This window comes from Fusarium musae, chromosome 1 (assembly GCF_019915245.1).
Source record: "Fusarium musae strain F31 chromosome 1, whole genome shotgun sequence".
Taxonomy (NCBI): Eukaryota; Fungi; Ascomycota; class Sordariomycetes; order Hypocreales; family Nectriaceae; genus Fusarium; species Fusarium musae.
Genome location: NC_058387.1, coordinates 3,494,686 through 3,509,332, shown reverse-complemented (window position 1 = coordinate 3,509,332; position 14,647 = coordinate 3,494,686). Strand labels below are relative to the sequence as shown.

At 48.9% G+C, this 14,647-nt stretch overlaps 6 protein-coding genes and 1 non-coding gene across 7 annotated transcripts; 4 read left to right on the top strand and 3 right to left on the bottom strand.

The window, feature by feature from the left end:
- Nucleotides 1-2,657: 2,657 nt before the first annotated feature.
- Nucleotides 2,658-2,752, bottom strand: J7337_001055. Its single transcript has one exon. It is a non-coding gene; the product is annotated as a tRNA-Ile (tRNA).
- A 559-nt stretch (nucleotides 2,753-3,311) lies between these two features.
- J7337_001054 (uncharacterized protein) lies at nucleotides 3,312-3,682 on the top strand (the record flags this gene model as incomplete). Its single annotated transcript, XM_044818799.1, has 2 exons — nucleotides 3,312-3,340; nucleotides 3,361-3,682. 2 exons carry the CDS (start codon nucleotides 3,312-3,314, stop codon nucleotides 3,680-3,682), a joined length of 351 nt encoding a protein of 116 aa, XP_044686501.1.
- Nucleotides 3,683-4,276: 594 nt separating this feature from the next.
- Nucleotides 4,277-4,736, top strand: J7337_001053 (uncharacterized protein; the record flags this gene model as incomplete). The annotated part of the gene is made up of 2 exons (XM_044818798.1): nucleotides 4,277-4,498; nucleotides 4,548-4,736. The coding sequence occupies 2 exons, from the start codon at nucleotides 4,277-4,279 to the stop codon at nucleotides 4,734-4,736; spliced, it is 411 nt and encodes a 136-aa protein (XP_044686500.1).
- A 128-nt stretch (nucleotides 4,737-4,864) lies between these two features.
- J7337_001052 (uncharacterized protein) lies at nucleotides 4,865-6,586 on the bottom strand (the record flags this gene model as incomplete). Its single annotated transcript, XM_044818797.1, has 1 exon — nucleotides 4,865-6,586. One exon carries the CDS (start codon nucleotides 6,584-6,586, stop codon nucleotides 4,865-4,867), a length of 1,722 nt encoding a protein of 573 aa, XP_044686499.1.
- A 451-nt stretch (nucleotides 6,587-7,037) lies between these two features.
- On the bottom strand, nucleotides 7,038-9,504 carry J7337_001051 (uncharacterized protein; the record flags this gene model as incomplete). The annotated part of the gene is made up of 4 exons (XM_044818796.1): nucleotides 7,038-8,013; nucleotides 8,062-8,355; nucleotides 8,406-9,082; nucleotides 9,199-9,504. 4 exons carry the CDS (start codon nucleotides 9,502-9,504, stop codon nucleotides 7,038-7,040), a joined length of 2,253 nt encoding a protein of 750 aa, XP_044686498.1.
- Nucleotides 9,505-10,716: 1,212 nt separating this feature from the next.
- On the top strand, nucleotides 10,717-11,568 carry J7337_001050 (uncharacterized protein; the record flags this gene model as incomplete). Its single annotated transcript, XM_044818795.1, has 3 exons — nucleotides 10,717-10,864; nucleotides 10,944-11,212; nucleotides 11,269-11,568. The coding sequence occupies 3 exons, from the start codon at nucleotides 10,717-10,719 to the stop codon at nucleotides 11,566-11,568; spliced, it is 717 nt and encodes a 238-aa protein (XP_044686497.1).
- Nucleotides 11,569-12,298: 730 nt separating this feature from the next.
- On the top strand, nucleotides 12,299-13,510 carry J7337_001049 (uncharacterized protein; the record flags this gene model as incomplete). The annotated part of the gene is made up of 2 exons (XM_044818794.1): nucleotides 12,299-12,692; nucleotides 12,768-13,510. 2 exons carry the CDS (start codon nucleotides 12,299-12,301, stop codon nucleotides 13,508-13,510), a joined length of 1,137 nt encoding a protein of 378 aa, XP_044686496.1.
- Nucleotides 13,511-14,647: the final 1,137 nt, after the last annotated feature.

Below are 14,647 nucleotides of genomic sequence, written 5' to 3'. Positions count from 1 at the left end.
TCGATTCTCCCCAGGCCAGAGTGCTGAGCACCCGGCGCATACGGTGCTGTCTCTGACAAAGTGGACTGTCATCTTGTCATGATCCAACACATCTGTACCGGGACACGCCGGGCTAGAGGGGTCCCCTGATGTTGGGTCTTGTAGGACTCCGTATGTTCCTCGTAGGCAAAGGCTGGGATCATGCCATAGCCCTGGGCTTGGGTGGTGTCCATGCTTGGCTAGTAGATGCTGGATTCTGGCCGCTGAGATGGAGGGAGGACAGAGACCCTGCTCTTTGCCGTTTAAAGTAACGGTTTGGTGGGCATAGACGTCTTGATGATAGCGATGGCGTGACGTTCCGTTTATTTAATTGTCGATCAATCAGCTTCTTGGAATCTCGAGTTACGATGTTAAGATGAAGTGGTTACGGATAGATTCATTTGGAAGTTTTTCATCTGACTACCTAAGTAGGTACCTACTTAGGTAGGTAGTAGGTATGGATTTGTGTACCACTCGACTTATTTCGATTTTTCTTTCCAAATTCCTTCCTCCACCCCCACCAAAATCGACATTTGTAAACGGCTACCAAGATCCGATAGCACCTACCTCCTGCATTTTCGTGCAAGTCATTATGTACCTCCACCAGGTATGGATCTTAGTGCGGGTTACCGACCTTACATCCCCTGGAAGCTGGAGGCTGGGTCCGAGCTTATGGCGCCTCAGTGGATACCTGCATCAGAAAACCTCCACTGCAAAATCAACCATTTTAATCCTGGGCTGGCTAGGCTGGTTCTCTAATCTTTTTATCATTCGATAAGTGAGGTTTGTGAATGGAATTTTTCCAGGATGTAAGTTAAACGAAGCCAGGCTCAGATCTGGGCTCGGGCTCGAGCTCGGGTTCTGGCTGGGTACATACACCATCTCATATCACTTGTTCATGACCTGCAGGAAGAGACAGCTTTCTCGGCTGTAGATAAGTTAGTGTACATGCTGTCAAGGATGAGTGCAAATGCGTATCCAGCTTTGGACATACAAAGCAAGGAAAGAAGGTTTTTGAAGGATTCATGCAAGACGAATCCTTGCTCTCGGTTACGGACGCATTCGATATGAACTTGAAAGTCAGCTCTGGACAATCACGGACAGCTGACGTGCTGTACAGTGACTACGAAGTAATTTCCATAATAATCCTCCAAGCTACCCTTGGGATGAGATGAGGCCTGAGCATATGACGGGTTGTCAGGCAATTCCGGGTTCAGCCAGCCAGGTCAGCCGTTAGAGTTTCTTATTCTGATTACGGCAGAGTGGTTGGCTGTGTATTACAATTAGGTCAACTGATATTCCCTTGGTTTCCCAATCTTTGACATCACAATCCTCATTAGGCATCTGTGTCTGCTCGGTTTCGGCCACATCCTGTGGGAGTTTGGTATAGTCGGAGTATCAAAGAGGAAACTGACCAATCACGGCTCAAGCCTCAAAACTCGAGCCCCTACCCAGCACACCACATCATTCCACTTCAGGTGGCCACAATCAATATCAACCAGCTGAATGAACGCCTTGAAAAGTATCGGTTACCAGAGCATTCAGCGGCCATTGACGAGCGCGTCGGGAGTAGACAGCAGGCGCTTCTATGGATGAAAGAATCATCAATCGATACGTGCAGCGCGTGCCACGCTTCCCGTTCTGTCTGTCTGTCTGTCCATAAACTGTTTCACCAACTAGACTGAAGCTTGTATCCAACAGTTTGACGACTTCGCTATCAAATGCCTATCGCGCGAGCGACTTCTGCCGAAATTCTGCGTCACGATCTGGCCACTCAGGATTCTGTTCACCATTGATTCTGGGTCTGCTGCCATCCAGCTCGCAGAAGTCAGACCACGCTTGCGCAGGCATGCCAGGCTTCCCCGGCGGCATTTATGCACAGTAACTAGTACATACATACACATGCCTTACTCTGCGTTACATAGCGCAGTGCGTGCATTGCAGGACTGTAGTATTAACCCGGTTCATCGGAGTTGCCTCGCTCTCTAATGAGGCCCTTCTCGAGGCCCTTTCACCTTCATCCAATTAGCAACAGATTATCCAGGGATTTATGTGAATGTGTAGCATTACAGCGCATGGCCAACATCGCCCATCTTCAACCGCAAATGATACAAACGCTCACTTGTTGAAGGGCCTGTGCATTCTTCAAAAAAGCAAACTGCATTTACATCATGACATTCTCATTCATCCTTGTCTTTCTTTCACCCGATTTTCTCCGTAATCTCAGATCAGCTTTCGTTGCCATACCCTACACCAATCCGACACCCCGCAAATACAATATACTAAACAACTCTCTCTCATGATGTTAGTTGGACATGTATGCCATTTCAATTGCTTGGCTGCAAGCCTGAGAGCCTCTCACCACAGCGGCCGGCTCCAGGATGGCCATGTGAACTGAAACATATGCTCGGGTTTTGACCGGGCAAAATGAGTCTTCTAATATAACTTTTTTTCTATTACAGATTAATGTCCCTTCCTCTTGTGCGCAAATTGCCTATTAAGGCAATGCAACACCAACACCATGGACATCTTCAATAGGTAACTATACAGCAAAAAGGCTCAAAAGTCACAGAGAGTTAGAAATAACACCATATGAAAACAGCTAAAAAAAAAGAAACAACTGATAGGCGCTGGAGACATGCTCCCACCAGGGCTTGAACCTGAGACCTTCGCATTACCGTATACTCGGTATGAAGTATTAGTACGACGCTCTAACCAACTGAGCTATGGAAGCCGATCAGCTGTTATTATGTACAGGAAACTTTCCCCACATATACAAGCACACTGATACCGTGCCTCATTCAGATACATGAGTTTCTTATCCGGATAAGCTCCTCAGGCTCGAATGTTTCCAGTACCTCCTATATCTTCGAGGGCGTATGATAGTTTGGCCATCACCGAGCAAAGATGAGTACTCTGGCGATTTGTGCTGCGGATTCTCAACCACCGGGTACCAAGCCACTGGGTCCGGTGCGCTCTCGACGTCCCTTGAAAATCCATGGGAAGGAATAATTCTTACGCCAGGTCGTACTCATACTATGAGCAAATGGCGTGTGTATGATGATGCTGTAATATTCAAGTTAGGTGCACTAGGCTGAAAAAAGAGTTATATAAACAAGGTACAGGCAGTGCGTGGGCTGCCAGGCTGATTCGATGTCACCAGCAGCTGACAGTGCCGGCTGGTGCCCAGATGCTGGACTTCCTGGCTTTGAGCCGCTGGGTGCTGGGATGAACACTCCGAGCCAAAATCAAAGACCTTTCGTAAGAATCTACGAAGGCAGCGTCAGGTCAAGATGGCGGCTCTCAACATCAGATACAGCCAGTATGAGCCACCACCCCCAGTCCCTCACCCAACCAGGGCTGGAATTGTTTTTGCTCACGGCTCACAGCTCACGGCTCACGCTCAATCACTCGTGCTGGAGTGAAGATGTTTCCGGCAGAAGAGATAAACACGCCCGCTCCTATTCCAGACCGCTACAAGTCAGCGATCAGAGTTGGTGATGTCAATGAACCGTTCAAGATTCCGAAAAGCCTTCAAGGCTTGGTCAAGGCCACCCGAAAGAAATTTCCCACCATTGATCTAGGGCAAGGAACAAATGTTGGTAAGAAAAGGAAGGAGGTTGAGCAGCAGGGACCTCTTGAAAATGAAAGTGGAGATGAGTGAGGCTCAATAGGTACCTTACGAATGGAGTTTGTGTAGAATAAAGTAAGAGATAGCATCGAGAGGTGACAAAAGTTAGTGATTTTATTTCTTTTATCCTTGATTAAATTTGCTGTGCTCTTCCTACGTGCACTTCTGGATACTCGGCATGAAGTATAGCCAGATTGTCAAGGTTATTGTGTTTTCAGGTGTAGTGTACAAAGCTTTATGTGTGGCCTCGGTATTCTTTCTCTCCTAGTGTCTATGTATATGAATCAGATATAACACAGAAGCTGGTTTGGAAGTGATCAAGGAAATGTGGAATAGTGAAGGCCGTCCGTCGCGGATAACTGCGTCATGGGCAGGCGGCAGCCTGCAGTTGCGCCTTTCAAGTAACTCAAGTGAATGTTGCCAGGCTATTCACATATTCGTCACTGGACTAGTCACAATGTCCCTTTGATCTGGTTAATAACACTGATGGTCTTTATGTGTTATCCCAAGAACATAAACATATCAATTCCTTCATACTCTCCTGTCGTAAGAACTGGCTCATAAGTCACCAACAAGTCAGCATAACCACTTTGCACTCAACTTGAACACGATATTCCCATCTGAGTCATGGATCGATCCCTTGATGAATATTCAGACAGTGATCTAGTTGATCGCTCCGGTGTCATCGTCCTCACCCCCTCCAACTCGTCTAAATCCAGTAGCAAACATGTGACCCTCATGGACCAGTGGAACAATTACTTCAAGAAAGGCACCTTACAAGATTTTCAGCGACTTTGTGCCGATCTAGGCCTACCGAATGATCTTCCTAGCAAGACCAAATGCCGAGACGTCAGTTGTCAGATACCCACGATAACTTCCAGATGCTGATTTACTGTAGGCGCTCAAGAGCATCAACGTCAACATTAAGCAGTTCTTGCAATGTGAGAACAGGCCCGATGATGTCAAGCTCTTCAAGAGTAGAAAGGAACTTATTGTCTGGACGCGCAAGAGGGGAGCTTTCTTCCCCCGACACCAGCTGCCCAAGGGTAGCCCACTTCGGACGCTGTTGAAGCACATGTTCAACTGACCAATACCTGTCCATTGGAGAAGGATCAGACACAAGATATGATATTGGATACTGGACGATCATCAATGGGATGAGAGGATATTGATTGCAGATAGCCAGCCATGCGCCGTTTTTTGTCCATTAAATATCTAACTCCTTATCTCCCAAAGCCTGATCTTCCCTGTGTCATTACCAACCGCCAATAAGTCACTCTGATTCCCAAATGCGACTGCAGTGATTCTTCCAAGGGGCGTCTGTTCCGTAGGCCAGTTGCGGTACACGGTGCAGGTTGGCAGATGCACAAGGCGCAGAGCGTCCTTCTTATGTTGGCTTCCGAAAGCCATGAGCTGGCCATCTGGCGAGAAAGCAATATGTGTAATGGGTGTGACAAGCTGCTCGAAGACTCTTGCAGGTGTTGGCCGTTCCTTGATAGATACATCCTCCGACCTGAGTACGACAAGCTCGTTCCGGTCGTAAATGTTGGTGATGCCACTGTTAGAACCTACAGCGACCCATCGATCATCGCCCAGGACAGCTGGACCCTGATGACCGCCGAGACCGAGGACAATACCACCGACACAACCCTCATCATGCCATATTCCCAAGAACGAGCGGCTCTCCATGCTGTACTCGCCAACCTGACCATCTCGACCAAGGATAGTCATACCGTTTCCAGTGCTCCACCAAGCAAAGTCTGCAATGCCATTCTGACTAGCCAGTCTGGCAGCCGAAATCCACTGCATAGATGTCGTGTTCAGAACGTTAATGATACCGCCTCCCTTTCTGGTAGATGCAACAATAGCCATGTATCGACCGCACGGGCTGAGCTTGAATCGCTCCATAGTCTTGTGCTCGAGCCTGTGACCAAGGATCTGAGTCGTCTTTTGCACCGTCCCTGATTTGAGATCCCAGTGGTGGAAGTATTTTCGTCGGCCAGCGAAGAACACCTTGTCGCCCCGAGGGTACAAGAACTCGGCTCTTCGAACATCCACTTGTTTGACTTGCACTGAAGTCAACTGAGGATTGGGTGTAGGATGAGCGGCTGGCGCGATGTGGTGGAGGTAGACGATAGAAGCGGTGCTGGAGGAAAGGAGCACCGGGAACTCGGGGTGGAAGGAAAGATTGGCGACAGGCGCCTTGTGCTTGTCTGGAATCTCTCGTGTGCGTTGGATGTCAATGACTTCGGGTCGCAAGCGCCTCTTCTTGGTCGATCCAGCCCCGGCCAGACTGTTGACGTCGCGAAGGAACTTCTCAAGAGGCGGAGCAGAAATCTCAGGGTCGGATTCGCTGTCTGCTGAAGAGTCAGACGCTGCAGAGGATCGCCTTCGCTTGGTATGTCGCCCATCTGCCTCGCGCGCCCACGTTGGAAGGGGATTAAGTCGGAGGTACTGTTGTCGCAACCTTCTGCTGTACTCTGTTCCGCTCACAAGATCCTCGGCCTCCGTCTTTCGCAGCTTTCGTAACCGAGTGGCTCCAGCCAGGGAAATGGCCAGTCTATCGTCGTCGCTATCCTCCCATACAGGAGCGTTTCCATCAGTGGGCCTTGCTGCCTTTGTGACCTCTGCAGCGCCTGTTCCAGCACCCGTGTCGAACATGAACAGGTCCGCGTCGTCGATTTCCTCCAGCCCAGGATCTTGCTCGACAAGCTGAAGTTCCTTACCCTCCGCATCCCAGCTGCCATCAAAAATGCCATCGTCTTTGAACAATTGCGCTCGGAAGCCTGCCTTATTACCTAGAACAAGTCGCTCCAACTCTTCCTCGTCCGAATCTTTCTCGTAGAGCGCAATGGTTGGTTTCTTTTGAGGAACTTCATCTTCGGAGTCAAATTGAGATTCATTCTCCGAGGAGGAGGAAGATGAGGGATCTAACATCTCTTCGTCTTGTGGTGGCGCCATTGTTGTCCTTCGGCTCACTGGAGTAAGTTTTGCGGTTTCTGGTTTGGAAATGTCTATGGTCATGGAATTTTTTTAGAGGGCAAGCGTAGCCTTGCGCACGCGATTCTCTACAATTGGCTCTCTCACTTTAGCACTAGTGGAGCAGTGACCAATCATACGGGAGATCAAACGAGGCTGAAATATTCGTATGATAAGATTACCCAGGAATGCACCTCAATGAGCTTGGCGAGCTCACAGTGGTCTTTACAGGCTCACAGGAGCACATATTTGGTGTCTAGCCTACCGAGGTATAGTAGACAGGTAGGTAGTAGGATCCAATGGAAGTATATGTGGATGTGAGGAGTTTAAGATGCTAGTAATTGCAAGGAAACCTAGAACAGAAGAAAGAGTGAAAATCAACTCAGGGTATTCAATCGTCCTTCTCCCGCTACTCGGCTGCTGCCTGTGCCAACACACTCTCGAGCCTGTGTAGATCAGGACTCACTGACTCAGGAGACTTTAGTGTTAAACATGAGCCAGCTTGTGCAACATCAATGAGGTTTTCGACTTTTCCACCCTGGGCTAATCCAGAGATTAAAACACCAAAGAAGGTATCTCCAACACCGTTAACAGATACAATGTTCTGAACCTTTTCAGCCGCAGAGAATAGTCGCATATAGAGCCCACCAACGCTGGGGTGGTCGCTCAGCGAGCGAGCAAGGATGTACTCTTCGGAGCCAGGGTCCTTCAGACGGGGATCATCCTTTGCGAGGATAGTGGTCAGGAGAACACCTTGAGGACCAAGTTTCGTCACAATAGTCGGAATATAAGGAAGTAGTTGAACAGACTGAACAGGAACACCAGCGTCAGTCAGCTCGGCTGAAGTCATCTTAACAAACCGATCTCGGGCACCTCGCATGCCAAAGGCATCGATGATATCGAACCACTCTGGTGCCTCAAAGTAGCCGTTATCACGAGCTGCGGAGTACATGGCTGCCAGCTCGTAGCTGTTGGGAGAAGCGATATCTACCGTGGGCCTAGGGAAGACTCTCAGTTTCGGATGCCCTTTCTGAGAACAGAAAAGGTTCATAGATTTGGCTGTCGATACTGGTTCGAATGCAATCTTGCAGTCTTGATCTTGTCCAGCCTTGAGCCATGCTCGAATATCTTTCTCGCTCCAATTACCATCCACTACCAACCACTGGGGCTTGGTTCCCCGGACGGCAGACATCCAATACTCGGGAAAAGAGTGGTTTGTGAAGATGCCCATGTCGGCCATAGCCATAACTAGATTCTTGTTTGCATCGTTGACAGCAACATACTGAGCCGTTCTATTAGAGCCGTGGTATTCATGGCCTAATTGTCGAATGTAGGTAGTGTCAAGGCCGGAGGCTTTGAGTCCGTTAAGAATGGTCTTGCCAGCACTACAGCACGTCAGTGAGGGTCAGATCTTGATACGACGGGACGCTTACACGTCATCACCAACCATGCTACAGAGCCGTACTCGAGCATGTTTGCTTACAGAGTGGGCAGCGAGAGCTACATTATGGCCGACACCTCCGATTGACTGGCTGATACTAGATGGATTCGAGGTGTGGAGGACGGGTGAAGCGTCACCCGACTTTGGGGCATAGTCACAACTCAGATCAACAGCGACGGAGCCAGCGACAAGGATATCGACCTTATTGTCAGACACTACTTCTGACACCTTGAGCTCGTTAGGAGCGGGAGATGCAGGTGCAGATGAAGCGGCAGAATATGAATTGCTATATCTACGATTAGATTTACGTCCGAGACCATTCATCGCTGCACTTACAAAGTCTCGCCTGGTTCGGAACCAGAAGACAACAATTTTGAGAGTTCGACAGCGATGTTGGTGGCCCGGGTGATGTTGGACGTTACTAGCGCCTTGTTGGCGATAACGGCCTTCTCTCCTGTGAGCTCCTTGAGCCTACCCAGGATATACGGAGTGTTGGCGCTGCCAGTGAAACCCTTCTCATTGGCCTCCCTGACAGCCTGCTCGATGTAGGCCTGCATCTCAGGCGCGGGAATGCCAAATTCCTCCGGGATTGGGTTGGCAAAGAGCAAGCCTGACTCGATCCCAAGCTTCTCCTGGGCCAGAATGATAGCAGCTGCCTCCTTCTCAGTGTGAACAACAGAAGGACTCTTGATGCCGCTATCACGAGCCCAAAAAGCTGGGAAATCAATCTTTCCAGATCGTCCGTCTGCAAAGGTCGACACATGGGCACCCTGGGTCTCGAGGAATTCCAGCGTCCTGGGAATATCAAGGAAACCCTTGCAACCGCTACTGATGACAGCGACCCGTGTTCGGCCAAGTTCAGTGAGATCAGCAGAAACGTCCATTGAGTCATGGCCTCCACGGTGAACGCCGCCGAGGCCACCAGTACCAAACACTCGAATGCCTGCAAGCCTGGCGAGCAACATAGTCCCTGATATGGTGGTGCCGCCGTGAATCTTCTGTCCTGTCAAACCCTGAAGCAAATTTCAGTCAGCCTTACAGCCCATGTATATCAAATATGTCGACCAATTTATGGATTCAATGCTACACACACGAGGTATGACCAAAATCAGTACCTGACTTGACTTACCATTCCCGCAAGGTAGGCAATATCTCTCCTGGATGCTTTAACAGCGTTTCCGCTCTCAATCATGCGAAGGATGTCAGATGCCGTTGCTCCAACAGTAGGAACGCCATCAACAATGGCGATGATGGCGGGAATACCCCCACTACTGCGGACAAGATCTGAATGTTGGAGGGCAAGTTCATTGCCAAGAGCTCCGTGAGTGTAGATAGTTGACTCAAGTGCAACGATGGGTTTATTGGTGGCAACAGCATCTGTAATTTCGTCCGAGATCTTGAGCAAGTCCTTGATACCAGCCAGGGAGGAGCTCATGAGGCGGCGTTGAGAATAAGAACAGCCCGGCCGAGATGCGGCTCCGGAACAGCGCCGAAGGACGGAGCCGTGCCGGGCGATGAGACTTGACAGCCGCATATTGAATATGCTGTAGTGAGTGAAATGCAACAGTGTACACCAATGAGCAAGGGTGGGCTGGAGTCCCTGATGTTCAAGATGGGCAAAAAACGACGTGTCTGAATCAAGATTTGATGTTTTTGAAGCTGATCGATCACCTTTACTGAGAGGAGGGGTTGTAGGAACTGACCTGACAACCTGAGTTAGCGCTAGAGTTGGGCAATGACAAGAGCCTCGGATCACATCTATTAGCGATCACCTTTAGAAGCCAATGATTCCCCTATCGTGAGATATCTTCTGTCACGATAAAAGAAAAGAGCTCCACAGCCGCCAATTCGGTAACTCAAGAGGATCTTTTGCTCTGAGCAGGCGGTGTTGGTGGTTCTTAGCTCTTGGCTATCGGGGGGCTCCGCCAGTGAATGCCCGGACACTCTAACGACTAGGTCATTGGCTCCCAAGTGGCACTCAAGGAAGTAATTCCGCTGCGCGTTGGTGACTGAGGTGGGAATTCCATCTTGAAAAGCCAACATTGTATATTCGAATTCTTGATTCTTGGGCTTTACACAGTAATTCTTTTCTTGAGCCGGGGATGCATCTCACTATTAAATTTCCATGATTATTGAATCCCTGTCAAGTTGATTCTGAAACATCCATGGCTGCTCCTCATAATGAATACAGTGCAACACTACAAATGGTTGAACGATTACAGATAGTTATCACACTATATAACTGATATTTATGAATCAATGCTATTTATCGCCAAGCAAGTCCCAGCATCGAACTCGGAATGCCATCATTTCAAGATAAAAGACTGAGAAACAGTCATTCATCCCGATCATCTATATTCTTAGCCTCATGTACCGGTAAAATAAATACCCTTGTAATCTTACTTTTATCAAGGACCAAGCCCCCGTCCTCAAACATCTCCCAAGGATTTTGCAGCTGTATTGGATGCTCGGCCAAGCCCAATTTCCGGTTTCAAAAAGAAGATGTAGTCATTTTGGTTCCTGTGCCGTACTTCCCGCGATGGTAAATTTGTTGTTGCCGCTACCTTTTCTCACACCTCAATTTTGCTAGGACTTGTAGAGTACCTGTACTTGATATTACCTACTTACTTACCTGTAGTACCTAGTAATGCTATCATCGAAGCAACAACTGGCAGCCGTGCTGCTGATGGCCGGGCGCGCGCTGGGACTGAACTTTACAATTTCTAATGGCCAGATCTTTACACCTGGTTTCGTGGTGCTGGATGCCCCTCAACCGAACACGCCGCTTGGAGGAGGTAAGTTGGCATTACACCGCCGACGATAGCTTCACCATAATAACATTGTTGATACAAGATACGTTACACGTGGCTATAGACGTGACCGCTAACGGCAAGCTGCCGTTGCCACCGTATGACGAAGATGACGATAACCAGATCTTCAGTGTCGAAATGTTCCTCTACAGTTACATGACAGGTCGCAACTTGACCATCTCCAATGGAACGGCGACCGCTAATAATGCAAGTCTCGGGGAGATCATGGCCCAAGAACCAGGCAGCACGGTCAAGCATATCAACTGGGTGTGGCCTGACTGTCTTGTTGGCGATGGAAAACCTGAAGGAGATAGTGACCGTGGTGTTTACAACGTGAGCAATACCTACTTCTATCCCCTTATCAGAATATGTTCTGACAATATGCCCAGATTTCCATCCGACAAAACTTTAGGCTCAACGGCGATAACCACTACACCATCTTCGATGTTCCAATCAATGTCACCAACTCGATTCCTGAGGATGGTGATCGGCCGTCTTGCACTGAGCTATCGAATGATATACTCTCGCCCGAAGAAATCGACGCAGAGGCAGCTAATGAAGTGGGCGTTTTGTTTGCGCCAGGGGACTCGACCGAGCTTGAAGCCAGCGGTGAGGATTCGAAGGGATCTGTCCTAGATTCGAAGGTGGCGGTATATGCTGGATTGGTGGGTTTGTTCGTGGCGATTTAATTGTGAACGATCTTGGTTAGGTAGCCTTTTAACATCCTGACACCCCCCAACTTACAAGTGCAAGCTCTTTCATATAGTGTATCGTATTCCGGCAACCTGTTCCAGTAATCCATTCTTCGTTCAGACGCTCTCGAGCCATAATAAATCACAGTCCCAAAGTCTGAGCGCGAAAGTTGAAACAGCTCGTCTTGTTGTCGCACATCTTCAAATCCCACTAACCAATGCAGGTTACCAAATCGCCATGTCAACCATCATCTGCCATGCCAATTAAGGAACCATCCCCGTTCAGTATGGCTTTATAAGGCGATCGAATTGCGGGGTCATCATGATGCCGAGGAACAATCCACAACAATGGCTAACTCATGATAGTCCAGCTTGGCGCAAGCAAAGATGTTGTTCGGTAGGAGCTGCTACGAGAACCCTGACGAATAGCTCTTCGAGTATTACCCCGGATTCCTCATCCCTGTTAACTACTGCAGCGAGCAGCGAGTTGGTAGCTGTTCGTGGAAAAGGACCTCGGTTTGCATGCTCCATCATGAGAACCATGCATCAAGCCCATTCCCCCTCCATAAGAGATGCCTATGCGCATCCGGGGCGCAAAGTGCGTCGTTCGAGTACTTGAGCTGCTCTCCTGGACCTGTGCACTGCTTGTTTTCCATATGAAAAAGTAGTCGTATCTCGGTGTAATCTGATCAAAACAGATTAACTTACACCAGACTCAAACGCCATCATGCCGATCCATCAAGGACTCATCCCACGAGAAGGCTTTTGCGCTGACGTTGTATTACGACTCGTTCGTCAGACTGCTCTCAACCCAGCTCTCCTATTTCCACTCGTGCTATTTGCTCGCCTCACCAAGAAGGGTCAAGATCTATCAATTCTCCATCCTAGCGTCTCAAGTCACCTCAAAACGCTATTCTACGTTGCTCTGGCGCGGTGGGCCAGCGGATGGTGGTCCGATAAGACCAGAAACAACTGGGTTAACGACAAATATGACTGGAAGCGCGAAGTTGTTCTCGTAACAGGTGGTGCAGGAGGTATTGGGGGTCGAATCGTGAAGCTGTTTGAGGAAATGGGCGTCAAAGTTGTCGTTCTTGATGTTCAGCCCATGTCCTTCGAAGTTTGTATGTTATCTTCCTACATCTGACCCCCAGTTCAGGCTCAGGATAGGAAGAGGAGGCTGACTTGACACCCAATAGCGGCCAACGTCCACTACTTCCAATGTGACTTACGATCGCCCGAAAATGTCGAGGCCGTCGCCGAAAAAATTAGAGCTGAGGTGGGACATCCGACCGTGGTTATCAACGTGGCTGGAGTTGTCAGGGGCAAGACTATCTTGGAGTCTCAGCCCAGCGATATCCGCTTCACCTTTGACGTCAACACCTTTGCGCCCTTTTGGATAGCAAAGACATTTGTTCCTGATATGGTCGCTAAAAACCACGGCATGGTTGTGACCTTGACATCTTATGCGAGCTGGTTGACAATTCCTAACCTGGTAGACTATGGTGCTTCAAAAGCAGCTGCTTTGGCTTTTCACGAAGGCTTGACCGCTGAGTTGACTACCAGATATAATGCGCCCAAGGTCAGGACTGTAATCGTCCATCCAGGTCCCACCAACACTGCTCTTTTCAAAGGATACTACCAAAACACCGACTTCTTGATGCCACCACTTGCACCCGAGTCGGTGGCCGATGCAGTGGTTAGGCAGGTTCTCACAGGGCGCAGTGGGCATGTTGTGATTCCTGGCACGGGAACCATTCTGGCTGCTTTACGTATGCAACCGGACTGGTATGCAATTCCCGTGAGAGCCAAGGCCGAGGCCTATATGAAGAACTTCAGTGGTCGTCAAGTCATTGAGGATGTGGATACAGCCATTGAGAACAATGGTGAGGAGAAGGAAGCTGACGGGGATGCAACCGCCAGTACGGTTTTGGTGTCCTGATCAAGACTGCCTTGTTACTAGAGTGTTGCGGATCAATTGTGATTGCTATTGTTTCATTTTGCCATATTGTACCACTTGTATGTTATAACATTGTATGGGGCTATTTGTGGTAGGTAACACGGAACTGGTCTTGATATCATTGACTTGTCACTGTCAAGGAACGTAATCTAAGCATATGGTGAACAGATGAATGGAACACTAGAGCACTGAAGACATCATGAGCCGTTGTCTTTTGCAATATTGCAGTTTTCATACGTGTCTACTGAGGCAGGGCCCACGAGTTTCAAACAAAGATACGTGATAAACTCATTCTCGTGCCTATTCGAAGTGTCACTCCTTACGACAAGACCCAAGGTCCAATTATAAAGGGCGTGCGTGGGAGCTCGGGCTGCCCAGACGCCTAAGTCCGAACCAGCCTGTGCGTTATAGGTCATCCATGTAATAGAGTACCATTGTGTTGGTGACGTCCCAGCCCGGATGTTATGTCATGTTGGTGGTGCCAACTGACTGATTTAAGAGCACTCAGACATGCCGCTCTAACAGGATGCATATAACGCGCGGCATAATTCGAGTGATGAGCCCATATAATGACGCGATAAATGAGTCAACAGATTGACATCCAGTACTTGGGTTGGCTCCAATGCGGAATGCTCCCAACGGATGAACTGGCACGGCACCTACGAACAGGATGAGATGAGAGACGTCGCTTACGCTGCATTGCGCAAAGGATCAGCTTCGATGCTGATGCATATACAATATTTGTGATGAGTTTGACAGATTGCATATGCAATCGAGGTGAAAAGGGGGGCCGTTCTGCCAGATACCTTGCTCGATTGTATATCATGAGATGATCATCGTTCGCTGCATATCGTGGTGAAGGGCTCCATCGTCAGTTCAACTGCTTAAAATGTGGCAGCGTAACACGTAAAGCATGGGTCTTTGCGGACTGTACCCAGGGTTCATCCTGGACAGGAGATAGTAGACTATGAGAATCTGAGAATTTGTGAAAACTCTGTGGCCGTCCGTTTGAGTAACCGACAAACGGCGTTGAGGAAATTGCAACTCTGGCAGGTTGCGTTGAATCTGCATGCTTGCATCTTTTGTTGCATAAGACGAGATCAGGTACATGAGCCCTGG